Here is a 24,956-nt window from a genome sequence, read left to right as displayed (position 1 = left end):
TAGGAGACCTTACTCAGGCTTAGCAGCACTGTCAGTTTTTACAAGTTCGAACAAAGAAATAAATAAAAGGAAGACTGAAGTGAGAGGGATGTGGAAACAATGCAAATTACCTGGCTGCCCTGCTAATCTTCTGCCTCTACTATTTTTAGCCATAGATCCTGAGCATGCAAACCAGGCGTCTTACGTTTGACTGTTTTTGTCCCATGCTTGTTAAAGGGTGGGTGATTTAGACACTCTTGATGCATGTAGGATCAGCATGACAGCCAGGCAACTGGCATTGTTTTAAAGGATGAATATGGCAGCCTCCATATTCCTCTCACTTCAGGTGTTCCTTCAGTAAGCAGAAAGACAAAAAAAATCCAGTTCAGGTTTACTAGATTACTTGTGTTCTACAGTGTTCACCACAGGTCATTAACCAGGTAAGCAATGATGTTTTGAGCATGACAGACAGGAAATGAAAAACTTCTGAAATAAATAACAGCTTCCACATTTTATCATAACAGCTTTAAAGGTTTGGCAAAGTTTCACATAAATCTAAAAATAATTCAAACATTTGGACATTTGTCTTAAAAAGATCATTCTATATATTTTTTCTTCCAAATAAAACCTAAATCTTGGCTATGTTGTTACACTTTTGTAAGCTTAGAATAAATCTGTCGCTAACCTACAATGGATTACAGTGCGTAGATGCATGCAACATACGCGCCTTATGGAACTGAAACCTAATGCTGGGGATACACGGTACGTTTCTCCACCGTGTATCGACCAGCTGATCCGGCCAGCTGATAATATTCAGCTGGCCCGATCAAGCCGCTCGACCCTTGCCCGCTCGATCCGGCGGACAATGGCAGGGAATAGAGCGCTGATAAGGAAGCGCCGGCGGGGACGAGCGGTTATCGATCCACGGGACGAGCGGGGACGCGGCTGGGGTCGATCCGGCGGCTAATCGAGCTGCCGGTTGACCCGTCTATCCCCAGCATAACCTGAGGAGAGAAAACATCCTCCCCCAATCCAGTTTGTGTCTCAAAGGTTTTTCTGTTCATTATTCGGAATCTCGTTTGCCATGTATTTAAAAAGGGTGCCGCAGTAATTTGGGCATGGGTGGGAAAGCCGCTTGTGGAATATTGGTAAAATTACAGATATTGCACTATCATCAGTGGCTAAATCCTGTAGTAAAATATTGGTAATATTTACCAATATTTTTACTAACACCTAACCTAACTCTGTTCTCACGCAAGCCCTCCCTCTAACAGTGCCTAACAGTAACCGCCCCCCCCCCCCCTCACAATTTCTGCCGATATCTGCACTGCCTGCGCCCTCTCTTCCCCGAGCGCCTAATCCTGATATTTGTCCGTGACACTGGCACCCAAATTTCTGTCTGGGTACCACTATAGACGCAAGTAACAGTAAAGTTTATGCAAGACCCACTTAGCCACAGTGCCACAGGTGCCTAAATTACCTGCTTCCCCATTTCTCCCTGACCGCCACAGTATTCCTGTTGCAGGTCTTCAGGATGCCAACTGCAAGATGGCTAACAAATCTCATCCCATACGGGCATCAGACCTACAGGGCAGCAATGGAAGCCACCCGTGAACAGAGAGGGAGGCCAGATGACTCTGACATCTCTCTGACAGTGCCATTTTAAGCAAAGTAGTGATCAGAGAAGAAATAAACCAGGGGGCCTGAGGGACACTCAGTGGGGGGTGGGGGAGTATTTTTTTTTTTACTCTTCACAGGTCAAGTTCTGCGCAGAGATTAATATTAATATACCTCTATGCACATTTCCTTTTCTGTTAGACCATTTGTTGCAAAGCCTCAAAACATGGTAAAACTTGATGGAGCAGTACAGTAATCCCACAGGTGTGTCATACATACAGAACTCCACCCAACTCTTATTGACTCATCACTGGGATAAAAAGCCAAGCTATCAGCAGGCAGGCCGAGCTTGACATTCTCAAAGAAAGTTGTATTTTGACAGAGGGCAAATCCTAGGTACTTTGCATAATGTAGGTTAGTGGCAGATTTACCCAACATATGACTATACACAGTCATGTTAATTCTAGAGCTAGCTACAAAATCCTGTATTTCTTAGGAAAAAGAAATCTAATGTACCACCTATTCTCATCCTTTTCTGAAGCAGAGGATTCTGGGAGTCAATCATATTATTTGAACTTGTCCAGATGACGTGTAGTAGCCAGCGCTATCTGTAGAGAACCTCTGAGAAAGGTGAACCGTGTTCAGGTTGACTTCTCCAAAATAGAAATTGTCAAAAAGCTGCAAAGACAAAAATGTTACATGTTAGCGATCATCAGGGAGATAATAAAGGGCGAAAGCTCAATGATATAACTTTATTTCATTATTTTCAATAGACCGCAGTGCTGTGCTGTCAATGCAGATTTCCATCTAACATTGCTGCTGAGGTTACATAGGATTCAGCATGAAGACTCCCCAGGGAGGGCGGTGTTATTTTATGTCTGTGCTGATTCAAAATTCGCCTGCATCAAGGTTCAAAACATGCAAGGCTTGAAAATATCCATAAAGCTCATTCAGTGCCAGAAAAGAGCACGATCCAAAGTAGATTTAGCTAAGATGACTTTTTTTTAACTTAGTTTTTGCTACCGCTTTTAGTTTACGGCATACAAAGGAGTCTGGGAATAGTATCCCTATGGGAAAATTTAGATACTTTAAATACTAATTGGCCATTTGCATGTTAATCACCATGGAGCTTCCAGCTTCAATTCTGAGATGTTTTCAAACACATTTGGATGAGGATATGAGCTATTAGTGTTTAAATTAAGGTATGCTTAGTCAAGGAGCACGTTTGAACCAGAGACCGCAGAGCACCTTGCCTAAGTCAGCACTTTACTTAAGACATGCAGGCTACTTTTACACTTGTGTGGTAATCCCATGGCATGGCAACCTGCCATGGCATCACCGCACTGCACGCATCAGTATTTTAAATGACCTTGTGGCAGAGTGCGCTGACAAAGACATGTATTAAACTGGTGATATTTATGTGGTGGTGAATGGCATGCTCTGCAGTAGTAGCAAATCATAACAATTACAGCACCCTGATACTGCGCTCATATGCTGAGTCAGGTGTTAAGTGGGTCACCTCTAAAATTTTATAAAAGATAATGAATCAAACATTCATCAAACATTCATATTACAGGTGCTAAATTCTAAATAAAACACATTGGCAGGTAGTAACCACATGTATAGTGTCCTTGCTCATATAATGGTTATCATGTGGGAGCGCTCTTCCTAGATGCGTGCAGCCATCAAAATAGAGTTCTTCAGTGAAATGGTTAAGCGCTCTTCTCTGCCTGTTCCTTCTTGAACACAGCGAATAAGTCATATAATGAATAAGCCCCCCCTTCGGGGAAAGACTCACCAGACTTCTAGGCCTCCAAGGCCAATGCTCGCATTCGGGGTATTGGCCACCCCGCAGCCTCTCTGGCAGTCCTCTCTCGGCTATTCCCAGTCTGTGTAATCAAAGAAACGAATTCCACATCGCGTAAAAGCGTACCAGTTTATTTAAAAAAATGGTTAAAAACAGATCAGTGGTGTATAACCAGTCATTGGGTCAAAAAAACTTCATCAAGAAAATGAAACACAGCCAGCCCCTTGTTTGACAAGCTACCTGATTCCAGGTCCTTTATCCTCTATTGTGCAGGCATTTACCTGCGTTCTATCTGCATAGAACGCAGGTGAATGCCTGCACAATAGAGGATAAAGGACGTCACTCTCCGTGCCTCCGTAGCCCCTGAGGAGTTGCTAGGGCAACAAAACGTTGGGCGGAGCCACGGAGTGACGTCATAGCGCACGACGCTCGCTGGATGCGGCGGGATTGTCTGTGTGCAGTAGGCTCGGTATCTTTTAGAGCACTAGCCAGTAAGATATTGCAGAGAGGGACGCTAGATGACAGAGGCGTGCGCCTTGTCACAAGCTTAGTGCATCTCATCTCTGCATACCCCTGTACCTGGAATCGGGTAGCTTGTCAAACAAGGGACTGGCTGTGTTTCATTTTCTTGATGAAGTTTTTTTTGACCCAATGAGTGGTTATACACCACTGATCTGTTTTTAACCATTTTTTAAATAAACTGGTACGCTTTTACGCGATGTGGAATTAGTTTTTTTTATTACACAGACTGGGAATAGCCGAGAGAGGACTGCCAGAGAGGCTGCGGGGTGGCCAATACCCCGAATGCGAGCATTGGCCTTGGAGGCCTAGAAGTCTGGTGAGTCTTTCCCTGAAGGGGGGGCTTTTTCATTATATGACATATTCGCTGTGTTTAAGAAGGAACAGGCAGAGAAGAGCGCTTAACCATTTCACTGAAGAACAGTAGTAGCAAATCATACCACATACTCTGTAAACAGTATATTGCATCCGTCAACATGGTACTTCTGTGATATAGTATGAAGCCAGCCTTACATAGTGAGATACGAATAAATGTTTAATAAAATTTGTGCTAAGTTACCTCTGTCAACTGTTGGGTTATCGCTGCTTTCTCAAAGCATTTGTTGTGGTATATATAACACCATGATACAGGACATTTCAGCTGCAGGTGATATGACCGTGTCGAATCATCTTAAAAGAGTGATAACTTTGGAAGATAATAATATGCTGATAGTGCAGCAATAACCAGAAGGAAACCTGTCAAGAGAGGTTTACTCCCCTTGATTTCAATTGGTATTGACACCTTCATTGCATAGAGATATTGAGACATTGAAAGTCTGAACACCTTGTTCCAAACGCACTAAGAAGAAAGAATATCTCACTTTCAATACTTCCGATTAATGAAGATTTATCGTATTTAATTAGGTCCCGTTTCCACTGGAGTGCTGTGCCCACCTCCTAGACAGGAGTGGCACATGTGCAGCAGCAAATTCCGCATACCAATTCCCTTGCTGTACCAATGTGCAGCAATGGGGATGCAAACACAATTTGCGAATGTGGCAGGCACCATTTTGTTTTATCTCAATATCCTGTCATTTTAGTTCCGTTTTCATGTATGGGAAAACAAAGTGATTACATCCTAATGGAAACAGGCCCTTACCCTTAGGCCCCTTTAACACTGTGATGTTGCCTTGTCCTGTTTTTACCGCAGGTCAATGCTACACCAATGAAAATCTATGGGGCCTTTCATGCTGATGCAACGAAGTGACATTTTTAACACATACCCATTGTGAGTACATACCTACGTTACCGGTCAACTTGCGCGGCAACTTGCAGTGGACCAGAAGACATGTTAGTCTATAGCGAGGCATATATTTTTAAAAATTTGAGCGGTAGTTTTGCAGCGAGCATGCGCTGAAGTGAATTTTGTCAATAAACTTCTGGGCAATTCATCTTTGCGGCCACAGGAAGCGAGCGCAAGAGAGCCTTACTTCCTGTTTGACCTGCTGCCAGATGAGGATTACAGCGATTTAATGCAGAAATTTCCAGAGGCTGCTTTTCGGCGTTACGGTGTGATGCGAGCCAGGCATTGCACTGCAATGCCGTTTTAGCAGTGTGAAACCGGCCTTAACGGAAGTGAAAACGGGCAAAGTAAAAAATGCATCTTTTATAATCAGCAGTTGGCTGATGGTGTAATGGTTAAGGGCTCTGCCTCTGACACAGGAGACCAGGGTTCGAGTCTCGGCTCTGCCTGTTCAGTAAGCCAGCACTAATTCAGTAGGAGACCTTTGGCAAGTCTCCCTTACACTGCTACTGCCAATAGAGCGCGCCCTAGTGGCTGCTGCTCTGCTCTGGCACTTTGAGTCCGCAAGGAGAAAAGCGCAATATAAATGTTATTTGTCTTGTCTTGTCTTATAATGAATCAGGCCTTAATGCCTGTTCTAACTTAACCTCTTGAGGACTGCAGTGTTAAACCCCCCTAAAGACCAGGCCTTTTTTTTATAAAATGGCCCTTGCAGCTTTAAGTCCAAGCTGCAGGGCCACACAAAACAACATACAAGTCACCCCCCTTTTCCCCCCACCAACAGAGCTCTCTGTTGGTGGGGTCTGATCGCCCCCCAGATGTTTTTTGGGTTTTTTTTGACAAATATTTATCTACTTTTTTTTTTAATAAAAAATTGTATTTTTCTTTTATTTCAAGCCTCCCTCCCTTCCCCGGCCAGCCTATCACTGCCGATCGCTCCTGTGTCACACGGCTGTCCCCAGTACAGAGCTGCTGCAGATTGCAGCGCTGTACTATGTAAATAGACGGCGGTTACGCCGGGGCAGCATGGTGGCGTAGTGGTTAGCTCTCTCGCCTTGCAACGCTGGGTCCCTGGTTCGAACCCCAGCCAGGGCACTATCTGCAAAGAGTTTGTATGTTCTCTCCGTGTCTGTGTGGGTTTCCTCCGGGCACTCCGGTTTCCTCCCACATTCCAAAAACATACGGATAAGTTAATTGGCATCCCCTAAAAAAAAAATTGGCCCTAGACTACAGTACTTACACTACATAATATAGAGATATGGCAATGGTAGGGATTAGATTGTGAGCTCCTTTGAGGGACAGTTAGCGACAAGATATATATATATATATATATATATATATATATACACACACACTGTGCAGCGCTGCGTGATATGTCGGCGCTATATAAATACTAAATAATAATAATAATAATTATGCTGTCTAACAGTCTACCGAGCGGTGATCGCCGATCGGAGACTGAAGGTGGGGCAGAGCTTCGTCCCCCAAGAAGGAGATGCGCGCATAGCCTGCGCGCAATCTCCTGCTCTAGCCGGCCCCAGGACTTGACGCCAATTGGCATTAGGTGGTCCTGGGGCTGCCGCCGCGGTCACACATATTGGCGTGACGCGGTCGTTAGGTGGTTAAAGGACAACTGTAGTGAGAGGTATATGGAGGTAGCCATATTTATTTCCTTTTAAAGGGATACTGTAGGGGGGTCGGGGGAAAATGAGCTGAACTTACCCGGGGCTTCTAATGGTCCCCCGCAGACATCCTGTGTTGGCGCAGCCACTCACCGATGCTCCGACCCCGCCTCCGGTTCACTTCTGGAATTTCTGACTTTAAAGTCAGAAAACCACTGCGCCTGCGTTGCCGTGTCCTCGTTCCCGCTGAGGTCACCTGGAGTGTACTGCGCAGACACAGACCATACTGAGCCTGCGCTGTGCGCTCTTGATGACATCAGCGGGATCGAGGACACGGCAACGCAGGCGCAGTGGTTTTCAGACTTTAAAGTCTGAAATTCCAGAAGTGAACGGGAGGCGGGGCCGGAGCATCGGTGAGTGGCTGCGCAGGCACAGGATATCTGCAGGGGACCGTTAGAAGCCCCGGGTAAGTTCAAGTCATTTTCCCCTGACCTACCTACAGTATCCCTTTAAGCAGTACCAGATTTCTGGCAGCCCTGCTGATCTATTTGGCTGCATTGGTGTTTGAATCAGACCTGAAACAAGCATGAGCTAATCTTGTCAGATCTGACAATAATGTCAGATACACCTGAACTGTTGCATGTTTGTTCACGGGCTATGGTTGAAAGTATTAGAGACAGAGGATCAGCAGGGCTGCCAGGCAACTGGTATTGCTTAAAAGGAAATAAATATGCCTCTCACTACAATTGATGGTTTTTTAATGTTTTTATTTTTTTTTGGAACAAGGAAATTCCATGGCATTCCATTAATAGGATTTACATCACTGATAATCCCTTCAGTTTTCAAAACTGATGTTAAAAAGATGGGAAGAAGAGAAAGCAATGATAGAAACATTGCATTTTGATCGAAAAATAAAATTGTATAAAAAAAAGGATAATTTTTTTGCCACATGTAGAGGCACCATTACAGCCAAACTACCAGCATTTTCATAGGACATGCTTCATATTTTATCACTCTTACAACTTGGTGTCCTTTAAAGCTAACCTGTACTTTAACATCAATGAATAAAATATACTATCTTGCTCAAGATTATTAAGTAATAGACTACAAAAAAACTCTATCCTATAATTCAGAGAGTTTAAGATGACCAATATAGTAGCACTGGCCTCCCAGTTTCTGCTGTATTAATCACATGGTCTCTGCTCTATAGTAAAAAGAGTGTTCAGACAACGTCATAAGTATTTGAAGGGGGTGGGGTTCAAAGTTATTGAAACACTATGGAGGCTGGGGATTTCAAGATTACTACATTAAAGCAAGGTCTCCTGTTTTTTTTGTTTGTTTTTTTAATAAATTCAATAAGAAGAAAGTATATCACGTCCAAGGCATATGGCATATTACACAAATTAATGTGCAGTCAGCAAAAGTGTGGTCCATATGAGGTTTAACGTGGTCCTTCATGCAGTTATCTTATTGCGCTCTGCAGCCTGTCTCTCGAGTCCGACACTTCTGTGAATGCAGAGGCCTTTTCTCTTGCTATCTTCGAAGCACAGAGCAGTAGTGCGTAGCTTCTGCTTGGATTAGGATTCTCCTTAAACACATGCAGAAGTAAGAAGCAGGTTTTCCTTCTCAGTATTTTGTTACATGCCTCATAACATTTTCTTTCTGGCTAGTGACAGGAGAGCGTTTCTAAGCATACTTGGTCATTCTGGATAAAAATATATATTTTCTTTCATTTTTCTATGCCATTTGTGCTCCTTCAATAGTAGCATGGCGAGATGTTTCAATATTTTATTATGACAGAAGCCACCCCGACCACTTTCCCCTCTCACCATCATTTTTGCCTTGGGATTGTTCCATGTAGAAATACAGGAGTCAAGACAAATATCATATACATTAGTTTTGACAGAAACTAACTACCGTAATCGGATAGTGAATTCTACTCTTCACACACTGGATGTATTTAATAAGTCAGAAAAAGTGCCACAACTATCCACAATGTGTGCCAACTAACAACTACCAGATTCCTGATCCTAACGGAGATATGAGGAAAGATGCATCTGAATTTCTGCTTACAGATCGTACATTCTGCAGTGTATTCTTACATAAAAATGTATGACTAGGATTACAAAGAAAGCCAAATACCATCTTACCAAGTCATCTCCATAAACCTCATGCAATCATAAGTAATTATGCAATTCTGACCTACAAGATTTTACACTTTTGACACTGGGCCACTTAAGATCCAATGCAGGATTGCTGACAAGTATATGAAATAGTGGCTACAGCAACATATGGCCCATCCTCAGCAATATGTGTGTATGTCATTGTGGGTAACTGTATGAGACTGCAATCACAATCCGGACGCAAGCCTGTGTTATCCTTATGTAAAAAATGTAGTTTCTGTCCTCTGGAGAGGGAAGCCTCTGCATGGAGCAGAGGCTTCCAGAGCCTTTCCCCGCCCCCATCCGTTCCACTCCATGCTGAGATTCCCGAAGTTCACTCCACTCACATACATCTGTGCTAGTGCACAAGCGTAAGCTGTCTGTGCCTGCGTAGCACGGCCGAGCACCATTGACAAGCCCTAGTCAACGAGCTTCCAGGGGTCTCAGCAGTGGAAAAGCGAAGAATAGGGTGATGAGGGAAGCTTCCGGAGGATCAAGAGGTAAGTAACCAAATTAGACATTTTTTCCCTTCAGGTACTCAAACTTCCACAAATATGAGCAGCCTTACGGTACAGAAAATTGTGGACCCTCTCACCCTATTACATGGGATCCCCTGGTGCAGTGATGCAATGGTGTCACTGCCTACCAGCACTTGAGAACACCCAAAATGTTCTGGCACAACTGCCATGTCCTCTGCACCAACACAAGACTGAGGAAGCAGTCATGTAGGTAAAGGGGGCTTGCCAGGTGCATCAGTGTGAATGGGAGAGTAACAAATAACAAAGCTGCAGGGATAAACCAGACACTATTATGGTAGTCACTATGGAGTACAGGGGTGCAGCATGGAGGAAAAGATGATTATGGAATGTAAGTATGCATTTTAAGGGTCCATTTCCATGGGTAGTTGAATTGTGTGCTCAATGAGCAGTTACCAGGCAGCAGCAAGCAGTTGTGGGAGTTTGAGAGGCTTTTCATTACCTATCAACTGGCCATGGAGGAGAAGCCTTAATGTAAACATTTTTCTTCCCCACTTTCTGTGCCAGACCCATTCCTGTGAGGCTACTGTATATGTGCAATGTAAATCCCTCTGTCTGAATCATTGGTTTATTAGTCTGCCTAAAGAAGGACGTCAAATTCATTTCATATTCGTTAAACAGGAGGAAGGATCTTACAAACTCAACAAAAACATCAGCCATGTCACTGGAACACAACTAGTTAAAATATGTGAAATATAAATATATATAAAGTACTGGCAGAAGACACTGCACTTGACCAAACCACACAGTCCAAGACACAATGATCGGCGCCGATAGCCGACTTAGAAGATGAGGGTTGGGAAGAAGCCCTCTCAGTCCCAAAGTATGTTTCTCCAAATCTACGTGAAAGACTTGCACAATTATATATTTTACATCAAACATATCTAACCCCCTCTAAGGTATACAAAATTTATTAGAGCAGTTCCAGAGCTGTATCCTAAGTGCCAAGCTCTGGCTCTCTCATTTACCCATCTAATATGGCAATGCTTCCCTCCCCTTAGTACGTTTTGGTGATAGGTTGTCAAATTCCTTCATAACAAGATGGACTACCCGGTATCTACTGACCTGACACAATATATTCTGGCTGTGTTTACTGATGAGAGTATCCAAGTAGATACCAAGAATTCCCCACAGAAACCTTATTTGCAGCAAGACAGGAAATTGCGTTGAAGTGGCTAAGCCCTAATATGCCAACAAAAGGTGAATTTATTTATGCGCATGGGAATGCACCCTCTAAGTTCCTCAAAATATGGGACAGGTGGCTTGAGTTCTAAACTCAGATAAATAACAAACAATATATCCCGACATTTCAATTACTAATCAATTGAAACTAACAATAGCGTTATAAATGTACATGTATGGTTAGAACACATCCAGCTGAGAAGCATTTCTGACAGTTTACTCTGTTTCTTCTTGGGGGTTGAATGACCTTAAACTTCCCTGGTGTTTAGCCCGTAATGGTTAGGGGCAGGAAAAAGAGGATGCAAGCCGCATGCTTGCAACCATTATGGACATGCCGCCAGGAAGGTTTCCTAGTGTACAGGCGTCCCCAGTATAGATTAGAACATGCACCCCCCATCTCCTGAACCCCCCCCCCCGATTCCCATCCCCCTGATCCCCAGCGCTTTTTACTCCCCTCTTCCCCTTTGCCTCTCTCCAGCGATCACAGAAACCTGACGCACAACTTTGGTAATCTCTGTGCTGCGTACCGAGACCCGGCAAGTGACAACATCGAAACAATGATTTTCTTTTTTTTCCTAGTATTCCTTTTAAAATGCATAATAAACAAAAAAATTCTAAGCAAAAAGTCAAGAAAGCCTAATTTGTGGCAAATAAAACAAGACATAGATCATTTTGATGTGCTAAGTAACGATAAAGTTACTGGCGAATCAATGGGAGAAGCACAATATGAAAATCGCTCAGGTTTTTAAAGGACACCCGAGGTGAAAATAAAGTAATGAAAAACAATTGTATCTATTCTCCTCCTCCTAAAAATGACGTTTCAAGATATTCCACAGTTTTATTTTATATTTAAATCTACTTATTACATTTTTACTGTTTTATTGTTGTTGCTCAATGACACATTAATTGGCGCATGCCAGAGCTAAAATCTATGAACTATTGACCCTTTTTGTCTCTTTCCTGCTCTCAGATGCCATTTTCTGTTAGAAAAGTGTTTAATAGTTGTAATTTCTTATCAGTGAGGGTCACACTGTCTCAGTCCCGACTAAGACAGGAAGTGCCACTTACATACCTGATATTTAACTCGTTCAGGCAGAAAAAGAAAAAAAGGAACACAACCTAGTTATTTGTGTGCTAGGCATTGTACATACCCATGTCTATCTCATCATGTCACATGTCACCTCAGGTATCCATTAAGGGTAAAAAAAAACCCTGTTGTTGGGAAGTGGTTAAATCCAGTCTATAATACTTCTTTACCTAGTGACACACCTTATTCTCAGAACAGGACCTTTTGTGTTGCAAAAAGCACTGTGAATCCTCCCCAGTGCACAGACAGACAAACATAACATGACTAAGATTCTAATCATTTCCCACTCTATCCATAACTCAAAAGGAAACCTATGAATACTAAATCTCTAATTGGTCTTTATTAAAAACTGTGGAATGTTCGTCACATGTGGCAGATTCAGTCACTGCCTTCTAAGAGAATTTCTCATACTGGCTATATTGCTTGTATTGTAATATGTTATGCATTTCCATTCTCTAACAGCACTGCAATCAATGTCTGCCAGTTTCCTAATGAATTTCCCACTAAGAGATTAGGGAAATAGTATTATGATTTACATACTGTTTTGCACTGAACATCATGGCACATAAAGCTTTCACTAATGAAGAATAAAGAATGTACAATTATGACAATGGCCTTACTTTCCTATGATGTATTGTTTCTCTAATTTTATATTTTATATAGCAAAAGGAAAAAACCCAAAGCTCTTCAATACAATCACCTGTCAAGTATAATAAACAATGTCAAATCACTGAACTACATCGACAACAAACACAAGGAAAACACGACATACTCTCATGGTTCTTGAGTCGACGATCTCAGAAAAACTAATGGAGGGCTTTGTAGCAAGGGAAATACTATAAACAAGTGCAGCTTGTGAGTTACCACCACTGCATTGCTCAGAGCTATCCAAGGCTGAAATTCTGAAAATTGATTTCATTTAATAAGACCTTTATTCATTTCTAGCAAGTAATGAAAGTCAGAAAGAAAAAGAGAATCAAAGCTTGAAGTGCAACTTTAACCTTAAAAATGTGGCGTGAGCCATACGTGGACATCAGAAGTCTACTGTCTACTTTAAGTTGCCACAACTGGAATGTGGCTACTAGTGCCAGAAAAAAGTGCATCAAGTGACCTTGAGAAAAAGTCTGCATGGGTTTCCTCTGGGCACTCCGGTTTTGTCCCACATTCCCCACAACATACAGTGAGTGAATTGGCTTCCTCCCAAACATTGGCCCTAGACAACAATGGACATATGACTATGGTAGGGATTAGATTGTTAGTAACAAGAATATATACTGTGTAACGCGCTGTGGAAGATGTCAGCACCATATAATACTTAACAATAATAATAAAATAACTTCTTAGAAAAAGTTTACTGATCTTCCAATTACTAGTGTGTACAGGGAGCTAAAAAGCCTAATGATCAGAGCTCAATCAGAATTATTATACATTCAGCAGCATTATGACTAGAGGCTGCATTACATTTAATTTATACATGTAACTGGATCAAACAGCTGAAGCTACAAGATCAGCCTTACTACTTGCCTATGTATTAATTAGATGGAAAGATACTGCAGTTAATTATTTTTCCAATATAGAAAATCTATGTCCAGCCAATAAAAGCAATGCAGACATCTAAATAAAGACAAAATGTATACAAGTCTGTTTAGTTAAATAACTAGAGATTTCCCAAGAGTAAAACTTTTAGTCTCCTGCTATACAATCCTGGGATTCTTTTATTATAATTAACATAAAAAGACCAAAGCATATTCAAGTCATTGTTGATTTACAGTTTTCAATATTCTAGGGATCACACTTAAAGGGAACCTAAACTGAGAAGGATATGAATTTTTCCTTTTGAAATAATACCAGTTGCCTGACTCTCCTGCTGATCCTGTGTCTCTAATACTTTCAGCCACAGCCCCTCAGCAAGCATGCAAATCAGGTGTTCTGACTGAAGTCAGACTGGATTAGCTGCATGCTTGTTTCAGGTGTGTGTTTCAGCCACTGCTGCAGCCAAAGAGATCAGCAGGACTGCTAACCAACAGGTATTGTTTAAAAGGAAACATCCATATTCCCTTTCAGTCAAGGTTCCTTTTAAGGCAGGGTCATACTTAACCTGCTAAGCGGTCTGGACGAGCTCAGCTCGTCCAACACCGCCAGAGGCTGCCGCTCAGGCCCTGCTGGGCCGATTTGCACCAAATAAAAAGCAGCACACGCAGCCGGCACTTTGCCAGCCGCGTGTGCTGCCTGATCGCCGCTGCAGCGCGGCGATCCGCCGCGTGCAGCGGCGAAAGAGGGTCCCCCCAGCCGCCCGAGCCCAGCGTAGCCGGAACAAACAGTTCCGGCCAGCGCTAAGGGCTGGATCGGAGGCGGCTGACGTCAAGACGTCGGCTGACGTCCATGACGTCACTCCGCTCGTCGCCATGGCGACGAGGGAAGCAAAACACGGAGGGCCGCTCATTGCGGCCTTCCGTGTTATCTCTTGCCGCCGGAGGCGATCGGAAGATCGCCTCCGGAGCGCCCTCTAGTGGGCTTCCATGCAGCCAACTTTCAGTTGGCTGCATGAAATAGTTTTTTTTTTATTTAAAAAAACCCCTCCCGCAGCCACCCTGGCGATTTAATCAGAACGCCAGGGTGGTTAATAGATTTGCACAAGTTTTTCTCCATGTGGAAAACATGTACCACTGCAATCATAATTAAAGTCATAGGCCCCTTCGGAAATCAGAATTTTTTGCATTTGTTCATGCTTAGTTTGTGTGTTTTTTCTTCATATACTTTATTGAACAGCATTGAATTGACAGCGTAAAACAGTGTAAACATTAAAGTGGTCTAACACCCAGCATTTCAACTTTGCTTTAAAAGATTGCTTACAGCTTAGAAACTATTATGCCAGATTTCTTTTTTCCGCAGAAATTCACTGAATGGGTTAAACATGACATTTTAGTGTTGCATTTAGCTAGAAATCCTCCTCCTTGCTGTATCTATTTACAATGTAAATAAACAAACACCTCTCTGAGAGAGCACAGAGGGCTTCCCAGACTGGCTTTTCAGAGGTCTATTTGCATTCCAAACAAAGATACATTTGTAACTAAACCTCAGCATGGATGCGGATTTCTAGCTAAATCCAAAACTAAAATGTCATGTTTAACCCATTCAGTGAATTTCTGCTTAAAAAAAAAATCTGCCATAATAGTTTCTAAGCTGTAAGCAATCTTTTAAAGCAAAGTTGTAATGCTGGGTGTTAGACCGCTTTACGTTATCACATATAAAACTCATGACAGGAGTATCACAACTTATAACAAATAGGATAACATACAGCAGTATTGGAATCAAGGAATGCAGGGAGTTTCTAGACCAAAATTTTAATAACCTGGGTGTAGTATTAGTTCAAAGAGGATGGAGTCACTTGACACGTAAACAGGGCAATCAATAAACATCTGAACTTTCTGTTACTTAGAGTGACACAGTATGGACTCCATCATGAGCAGCTTGGACTGTATTATAAACAAAACAACAGAGACAAATAATCAGGGCTGTGGAGTCGGAGTCGAGTTGGAGCAATTTTGGGTACCTGGAGTCGGAATTGGATTCGGAGGTTTCATAAACTGAGCATTTCCTGAACAACAGTTGCAAAATGTAACTGACATAATAGTGTGCAAGTGATTAGGGAGACCGGCTGGTATCTTGCTATTTTGGCAGTTAAACTGTTGTTCAGGAAATGCTGTTGAAAACAAAGAAAGCCCTGAGAATCCCCCTTGAAGGGGTTATTTCGCGAAAAAAGTAGGCAGTTAAAAAATGTGACAGATGACAGGTTTTGAGCCAGTCCATCTTTTTAAGGGGGTTCTCAGGACTTTCTTTGTTTTCAACAGCATTTCCTGAACAGCAGTTTAACTGCCAAAATAGCAAGATACCAGCCGGCCTCCCTAATCACTTGCACACTATTATGTCAGTTAGATTTTGCAACTGTTGTTCAGGAAATGCTGTTGAAAACAAAGAAAGCCCTGAGAATCCCCCTTAAAAAGATGGACTGGCCCAAAACCTGTCATCTGTCACATTTTTTAACTGCCTACTTTTTTCGCGAAAGAACCCCTTTAAAAAGATGGACTGGCCCAAAACCTGTCATCTGTCACATTTTTTAACTGCCTACTTTTTTCGCGAAAGAACCCCTTTAATCATGATGGTTAAAAAGAATGTCACGATGGGCTACATTATGACATCCTAGTCATGACACATGCAAACTCAGAGAGTCCCTGTTTGGGTAAGAGCTATATATAAAAGTTGTTGTAATCCACTGGAGAAGCTAAGAAAAAAAAAAATTGCTACTCAAAAAACCTTGGTTTACGAAACCTCCATGCACTTTTTCTCCTTAGTTTTTCCCTAGGTGATATTTTTAAACTTGTCAATAAAATGTCGTTTAAATCATCAGCAAGTAAAAAAAAAAAAAAAGCCTCAAAATGATGATGTTATTGTAAATACTGGACAAATTGCAGCTGTTACAAGTTTAAATGTCTAAATGCAGTTTTTTTTCAAACACGTGTGCTACAATACCATTCTTTATTTTACAATCTTAGCTTTTGAAGAACAGAATTTAGCAGGTTTAAATTACAAATGTGTTTCCTACTTAACACTCAATCTAGTGATATAACATGGCCTAACACTTCTAATAGAAAAGTTAAAGGGCTAGTGGGGGTTGTAGTTAACCAGACGCTAAGAACAATGTACTGAGAAATACAAGTCCCAAATGCTATTATCTCGGTAACCTGATCTGAAAATGTTAGTATAAACTGCTAAACATTATGGCAAAAAAGAACAAATTAAAATAGTACAGCTGAAAAATATTATTCAAAGAAATTTGGAAAAGGTTTTATTGCATTGTACGCGTCGAATAAATCCTACCTACCCCACACACACATCTGTGCAAGGAAGCAGGTGTGTGCGCAGGCATTTGGGGCATGCGCATGGACGCGTGCACCCTGTGTTTCAATCTAATGCCCATTTTTTCAGATGGGCCTAATGGGTTAGTGGTCATATACTGGAAAGTATTGGCCCATAAAAAAGGCTTCCATGCACTGCTTTATGGTCACTCCTCTACTTAAATTTGCCTTGTTGACCTCTTCGAACACCTTTGACTTCTTCGAACAGCTTCTCGTAACTACCTGTGTGCCTCAGGGTTTTACTTTGCCTTTTACTGTAAAAGGCAAAGCAAACCCTGAGTCACACAGGTAGTTATGAGAAGTTCTTCAAACAGGTCAAAGTGCAACTACATCCTGAATTAAACAAGGCAAATTTAAACAGAGGCGTGAATATAAACAGCACATGGAAGCCTTTTTTATGGATCAAATGTACTTGAAATTCTTTTGTGTCTTGGTAACCATTATACATTTTATTCATCATGTTAATTTTATCACTGTCATTACCAATTCGATAATTTGTATTTTGTATCATTCTTTGTATTTTGTCACTAATTATGTATTTTGTATATCGGTGTACACCATTGTCTGTATTATTATGTACCCCATGTTCGTTTCTTACTTTGTACAGCGCCACGGAATATGTTGGCGCTTTATAAATCAATAATAATAATAATAATACAGTGTGTTTACCCCTCCGTTTCATGCTGTAGTTGATGAGTGGGTCATTAAGCTGTGACCATGTGACACAAAAAAAAAAATAGATAGACTATATTTCCCAGAATCTAAGCATTACAGTAGAAAACAAGAGTGTCCATTAGGAGGTGGCGCCAGCATGGATATCTGCACAACTCATGTGTGGTGTAGATAAACAAATGGTTTTACAATTTCAATTTTAGCTACAATTTTAAGTTTTAAATGAGCTTTAAAGTTAAAGTGACCCTGTAATGAGAAGAGTATGGATGCCATTTGTGTTGCCTTTTAAATGCCAATTGCTTGACTGTTCTGCTGATCCTGTACCTCAACGTTAGAAACTAAAGAAAATCTGATTATGCTGGACACAGTCCTGTTTCAGGTTGTCATTCAGACACTGATGAAGCCAAAAAGATAAGCAGGACTGCCAGGCAATTGGCATTGTTTAAAGGGACTCTGAGCAGTGCAGAAAATATGGCCGCAACTAAAAACTTGTATAACGCATAGCATGCAGCACTTTCATTAAACGTGCAGCGTTACGGTGGCCATACATGGTACAATTTTTTCATACAATCTTACCATTTCTATGTAGTATAAGGGTAAATTAAGTGAATATACTGAAAGGATAATTTAGGAAGTTCCCTTGTATTACATAGAAATGGTAAGATTGTATGAAAAAAATTGTACCATGTATGGCCACCATTACACACCAACGCGACGTCTGCACTGTGAACAGCGCATTGATTTTTCATTGCTGTAAGTTATTGTGCGTTACATGTTGTTGTAACGTGCGACTTTAACGTCGCACTGTGAAAGAGCCCTAAAAGACAATGGGCATGATCTAAAAGCTTTTACACCTGTTCATCTGTTTTCACCTTATCTCTGTTACATTTTTAATTTCCCAAAGAGCAAAAAAATATAACTAAAGTAAGAAAATTAATATTGAAATGAAGCTAATCAGGAACAACTAATTATCAGTGATTATTTTGCTTGCAAATGTGCTGGAAGGTTAATCTTATTAATTAGGGGAAAAAAAAGTCATTTATGAGAAGTTTTGTAAATTCACTCCATTGTAGACTGTACAATATATTCTGGGATGAAGCAGAATAAGTAGTTGTATAACACTGTAATATCGACAAAACATAACAAGAAGATACAGTTTACGACACATCTCTGTATTCTGTACCCATACATTGGATGCTTTTACATCTTTATTCGTGATTAATTAAAATAACAGTAAAATCCTTGGAACAAAAATGTATGAAATGTATGTTCTCTTTTCCACAGTTTCTCATGTTATATGAGCAATTTTAACACAATATTTGGAAACTACCCATGCAATTGGTATACAGCCATATGTTGGAAAGAAAACCTAATCTAACTTCATTACTTATTTTTAAAACATTTTTGTTATCTAGACTTCAAAAATCAGGAAATAGCAGCCCTGTAATTTCACTAGATTGCCAACAAATAACCTCATTCATTTGCATTGAAAGTGGAAAATGAATGCTTTGCCACTTGGACAGATAGCAGTTCCTGCATGCCAATAACAACAAAAGTGGAAAATAGCTAGGTAAAACAAACCACCAGCGCTCCCAACTATTTCCTACAGTTATCATCATGCTCTCCATGCTATATTTATAAAGTGGTGATCAGGCCTGATTGACATTATAAATGTGAAAATCACTGAAATCCCATTATGTAAATGATAGTGTCTGTAAAAGTGGCATCACGCTTAAATACTGCTTTTTCAGCTGATTGCTACTTTTAAAAATTTGCCATTACAAAAAAATAAAAAATAAAATTACATTATAATATATTATCTCCATTTTCTTGGTGCAATTAAAGGTGTATAGATGTCAGTCTTTGCTATTTGGTACTTTACTTCTTTATTTCCTTTTAATCGCCCAGTCCCAAGTTATGTTATTTCACCCTTTACACAGGCACACATTGAGCTCTATTCACAAAACTTCTCCTACATTACTTATTTATCACCTGTTTTATAAAAATAACCTTTCAGAACATTTACAAGAAAAATAATCACTCAAAGTAAGTTGTTCCTGATTAATTTCATTTCAATATTACTTTTCTTACCTCAATTATATTATATATTTGCTCTTTGGGAGCTTAAAAATGTAACATCGATAAGGTGAAAGCAAAGGAAAACAGGTGAAAAAGCTTAGTAAATCATGCCCAATATGCTGCTTTGTCCCTCCTCACCTCATGCTATGTATTACAGTTCAGTGAGCACAGCATCTTCACTCTCCTCACACCTTGATGTGTGCTTATTTTTCCTGGGCTTGCTGCTCTGCCACCTACTCCCTGCACTTGACATTTAATGGGGAGGTCCCCTTCTTTGATGCAGTTATCTCTTCAGTCCCTCTTTATTCCCCTCATCACTCAAAAACAGGATCCCTGACATCATTTACATCTGGTAAACAGGAGGAAATGCTCCACCCAGGGGCGCCTCTGGCCTGTTTGTCACTCCAGGCGAGAGAAAACCTGTGGCGCCCCCCCCCCCTTATGGTGCCCCCATGAGAATAATCGTAATATGGCAGCATTTCACCCGCAAATAATCGTATTACAGCAGTGGTTTAGTGCAATACTAGGAGCTGCTGATCTATCGCCACTATACCACTGTATCAAATTAAAAAATGTTCTGTTAAACCATTTAAGGACCGAGGTAATTGAAATCTACATCCTGTTTTGGTGGGCTCCTGGCTGGCAGGACGTAGATTTCATTCGTTGTTTCCGTCGCTCCCCGCCGATCAAACCAGACGTGTCTCGCCGCATCTCACAGGCTCTGTCTATCAATGTAAGCAGCTCCCATGGGCTTACATTGATAGACACGGTCAGGAGCCAATGAAAGCGGCTCCTGAACAGCTCACATAACTCTGCCATCATAGAGATGGCAGGGTCTATGTCCTGGGGGTCCCGGGGCGCGGCGATTATGCGCTGCAATTTGTCGGGATTCCATCGTTATTGTCCAGCGGTCTCTAGCCCTTAAGGGGGCAGAGGCCGCTGGTACTTAAGTGGTTAATTTAAATTTTTATATATTTTTGCACCGGATTGATCAAAAGTATTATCAATGCGATTTTCTTCTGGGGGACTCAAATTGCTTGAGCTGCAGCTACTAAGGATCACTCAGTAGGTAGTATCAGTGTTAGGGAGTCTTGCCCAAGATCTCCTACTGAATAGGTGCTGGCTTACTAAGTAGGAAGAGCTGAGATTTGCACCCAGATCGAATGTGCCAGAGGCAGAGCCCTTAACCATTACACTATCCAGAGAGAGGGTAGGAAAGCACTTTTATTTAGCTTTCCAGTATGACAAGAAGACAGCCAGCACTAGGGGAAGGGGGGAAATGAAGGTTAAAGTGGATTCGAGATGAAAAACAAACTTTAACAAGTAACTTGTCTATATGTCTTATCTAAAGTTTAGTTAGTTTACACAGCAAATCTAGCTGCAAACAGCTTCAATAGAATATGATCATTTCTTCCTGTGATACAATGACAGCAGCCATGTTGTTGGTAAACATTACACAGAGGCAGGCTTATCTGCATCTTGAGCACTCAGCCTCTGAAAAAAACCTAACCCCCTCCTCCTCCCCTCTGCCTCTGAAATCTCTGGCTAGCAATACCTCCCCTCCTCCTGTCCAGACTAAGCTCCCATGAGCCCTTGCTACTGTCTGAAAATGCCTTGGCTCTCTGAAAACCTGTGGGCGTGGCTTGTTTAGTTTATAAGGAATTAAAGAGTATTGAAACAAAAACAAAAAAAGTGGTACGCAGCGTGACCAAGTGTCCGTGTGACACGAAACGGCCGTCGCTCTCCGCCATCCTCACCCGCCACCCACCTCCTCCACCACCACTGTCTACGCATGGGTCATGTAACGAGAAGGCTTATGTAAGATACTTGATATGATGGAATAATTTTGCTGCTAATAAATACACATCAAAGGACGGAAGGTGCACGTTGTTTTCCCTCTGCTAATCCGAACAATTACTCTTCCTTTTACTGTCACATGACGGAGCACACGTCCTCAAGGCGACAGACAGCAAAGATCAAGACGAAGGTGGTGAGAGAATTTTTGCTTTTTTATTTCCTTCCACTGCAATTCTTATAGGAGTGCCACACTATACTTTTCTTTCTTGTATGAATAAAAAAACAAAAAAAGTATTTGGCTTGAGGAATGCCCTATAAACAATAGGAAAGGAACACAATTATGCAATGAGTAAAAGTTCATCTCGGATCCACTTTAATGAGGGTGTAAAGAGGAGTGGAGAGATACTGAGAATAGCCTGAGATGGAGCAGAAAGCTTATCTGCATTGCAGCCACATCACACAGAGGTGACTTGACTGTAATGAGACTCCTGTCCCTGCCAATCTCTCTCACAAGGCTGCAGCAGCCCTCCTTGAGTCTAGGGTCTGTCAAACTTTTCACCCTGTGTAATACCTTATCCAGCTGTCCACATACAGTCTTTACAATGGTTAGAGAGCAGACAGAAGTTTTTTTCTACAGACTCTGCAGGAGGCAAGCCTTTATTCTGCATCATGCTGTGTACATTTACCAGCTTGCTGTTTCCCTGTACATTGCCTTATACACTGTACCAGCAGCCTGGGGGAAAATCTAGTCCCTTCCCCCCTGGTCAGTCTGTTCTAGAATGCCTTGTACCTGCTTCCATAGAAAGACATCATCCTCCTATTCTGATGTGTTTTCTTTTCAAGGTCATAAGGAGGGGCAGGAAGGGAGGGCACAGACAGACACACTCTACAGGGAGTGCAGAATTATTAGGCAAGTGGTATTTTTGAGGAATAATTTTATTATTGAACAACAACCATGTTCTCAATGAACCCAAAAAAACTAATTAACCACTTCTGTGCCAGGGGTATTTTTGCTGATCGGTGCTGCGTGGGCTCTCCAGCCCGCAGCACCGATCAGCTAGCAGCCAGGGCGATCAGACTTCCCCCCTTTTTTCCCCACTAGGGGGATGTCCTGCTGGGGGGGTCTGATCGCCGCCGGCTGCTTGCGCTTGCGGGGGGGGCTCTAAAAAGCCCCCCTCCGCAGCGCTTCCTGGCCTCCTTCCCCTTCCCTCCCTCTCCTTATCCCTGTGAGCGGCGCAGGACGGATTTCCGTCCTGCGCCTGATGGGTTAGGCTTTAGCCTATCAGATGCCGGCGATCCCCGGCCAATCAGAGGCCGGGGATCGCTGATCTCCTCTTCGGCGCTGCTGCGCAGCAGCGCCGTATACATGTAAACACCGGGGAAGATCTTCTGACATGGCCATGCAATCCACTTCAGGATTCAGGGGCGTAGTTAAGCGTACGCAAAATCCTGAAGTGGTTAATATCAAAGCTGAATATTTTTGAAAGTAGTTTTTAGTTTTAGCTATTTTAGGGGGATATCTGTGTGTGCAGGTGACTATTACTGTGCATAATTATTAGGCAACTTAACAAAAAACAAATATATACCCATTTATTTATTTTTACCAGTGAAACCAATATAACATCTCAACATTCACAAATATACATTTCTGACATTCAAAAACAAAACAAAAACAAATCAGTGACTTTCTTTGCAAGGACACTCAAAAGCCTGCCATCCATGGATTCTGTCAGTGTTTTGATCTGTTCACCATCAACATTGCGTGTAGCAGCAACCACAGCCTCCCAGGCACTGTTCAGAGAGGTGTACTGTTTTCCCTCCTTGTAAATATCATATTTTATGATGGACCACAGGTTCTCAATGGGGTTCAGATCAGGTGAACAAGGAGGCCATGTCATTAGTTTTTCTTCTTTTATACCCTTTCTTGCCAGCCACGCTGTGGAGTACTTGGACGCGTGTGATGGAGCATTGTCCTGCATGAAAATCATGTTTTTCTTGAAGGATGCAGACTTCTTCCTGTACCACTGCTTGAAGAAGATGTCTTCCAGAAACTGGCAGTAGGACTGGGAGTTGAGCTTGACTCCATCCTCAACCCGAAAAGGCCCCACAAGCTCATCTTTGATGATACCAGCCCAAACCAGTACTCCACCTCCACCTTGCTGGCATCTGAGTCGGACTGGAGCTCTCTGCCCTTTACCAATCCAGCCACGGGCCCATCCATCTGGCCCATCAAGACTCGCTCTTATTTCATCAGTCCATAAAACCTTAGAAAAATCAGTCTTGAGATATTTCTTGGCCCAGTCTTGACGTTTCAGCTTGTGTGTCTTGTTCAGTGGTGGTCGTCTTTCAGCCTTTCTTACCTTGGCCATGTCTCTGAGTATTGCACACCTTGTGCTTTTGGGCACTCCAGTGATGTTGCAGCTCTAAAATATGGCCAAACTGGTGGCAAGTGGCATCTTGGCAGCTGCACGCTTGACTTTTCTCAGTTCATGGGCAGTTATTTTGCGCCTTGGTTTTTCCACACGCGTCTTGCGACCCTGTTAACTATTTTGAATGAAACGCTTGATTGTTTGATGATCACGCTTCAGAAGCTTTGCAATTTTAAGAGTGCTGCATCCCTTTGCAAGATATCTCACTATTTTTTACTTTTCTGAGCCTGTCAAGTCCTTCTTTTGACCCATTTTGCCAAAGGAAAGAAGGTTGCCTAATAATTATGCACACCTGATATAGGGTGTTGATGTCATTAGACCACACCCCTTCTCATTACAGAGATGCACATCACCTAATATGCTTAATTGGCAGTAGGCTTTCGAGCCTATACAGCTTGGAGTAAGACAACATGCATAAAGAGGATGATGTGGTCAAAATACTAATTTGCCTAATAATTCTGCACTCCCTGTAGATCCCCAGATAACTAATTAGGGAATGTCATACAAAGTGTTGTTGTAGAGAAAAGGTTTTCAGATTCCTTATGAGAGGCTTACCAGATGCTTTCATTAGAACTATTTCTTTCCGCACCCTTAATCTCTAAGGACAGGAAAATTAAACTTTTTTTCCCCCAGGAAGCCCGCCCCTAGGCAAAGCTGCACTCCAGGCAATTAGCTTATCATCTGGTCCCTAGAGGCGTCTCTGGCTCCACCTACCGCTTTCAATTGCTAGCTACCCGACTGTAGTGCCAATCCTTTAGTAAGCATGCACCTACCTTACTGACTGCAATACATTCTGCCTTACTTCCCTAAATCCCTAAATGGTCCAAAGACCAACAAAAAAAAGATCCTAGATACCTGGACTAGATTCATAGAAAAGTCTGCAATGACAAATCTGCACAAAATTGGTGGGTATAGCAACGGAAAGGGGAGGGGGGGGGGATTTAGGCATAGGTTGTGGGGACAGTTGGGGTTAGGCATTTTGCTGCAGTGGATTGGTTAGGCATCAGTTGGGGAGGGGGGGTGTTGGTTAGGGTTAGAGTTAGGTATTGGTAGAGAGCGCTTATGTAAGAGTTGGTTAGGCATAAATATCAGAAACATTTTTGTGGAAGGATCAGTTAGGGCTAGGCATTGGTAGAGGGAGGGCTTGTGTGAAAACAGGGTTGGGTTTAATAAATATTGGTAAAAATTACAAATATTTTATAATCAGCATTAAGTAATGGAATATCGGTAATTTTACCTATATTCCACTAGCGGCTTTCTAAGGCACCCA

At 41.9% G+C, this 24,956-nt stretch overlaps 1 protein-coding gene across 1 annotated transcript in view; it reads right to left on the bottom strand.

Annotated features, from left to right (window-relative positions):
- Positions 1-489: 489 nt before the first annotated feature.
- The window catches only part of ASCC1 (activating signal cointegrator 1 complex subunit 1), a 394,613-nt gene continuing 370,146 nt past the window's right edge, over positions 490-24,956 (bottom strand). The window contains exon 10 of the mRNA XM_068257774.1: positions 490-2,274. Within this exon, the coding sequence (XP_068113875.1) occupies positions 2,158-2,274 (117 nt within the window). The 3' untranslated portion in view covers positions 490-2,157. The remainder of the gene's footprint in view (positions 2,275-24,956) is intronic.

The sequence above is a fragment of the Hyperolius riggenbachi genome, chromosome 10 (assembly GCF_040937935.1).
Source record: "Hyperolius riggenbachi isolate aHypRig1 chromosome 10, aHypRig1.pri, whole genome shotgun sequence".
Taxonomy (NCBI): domain Eukaryota; kingdom Metazoa; phylum Chordata; class Amphibia; order Anura; family Hyperoliidae; genus Hyperolius; species Hyperolius riggenbachi.
Note: the sequence above shows the minus strand (reverse complement) of the source record. Positions and strands in the feature narration are given on the sequence as shown.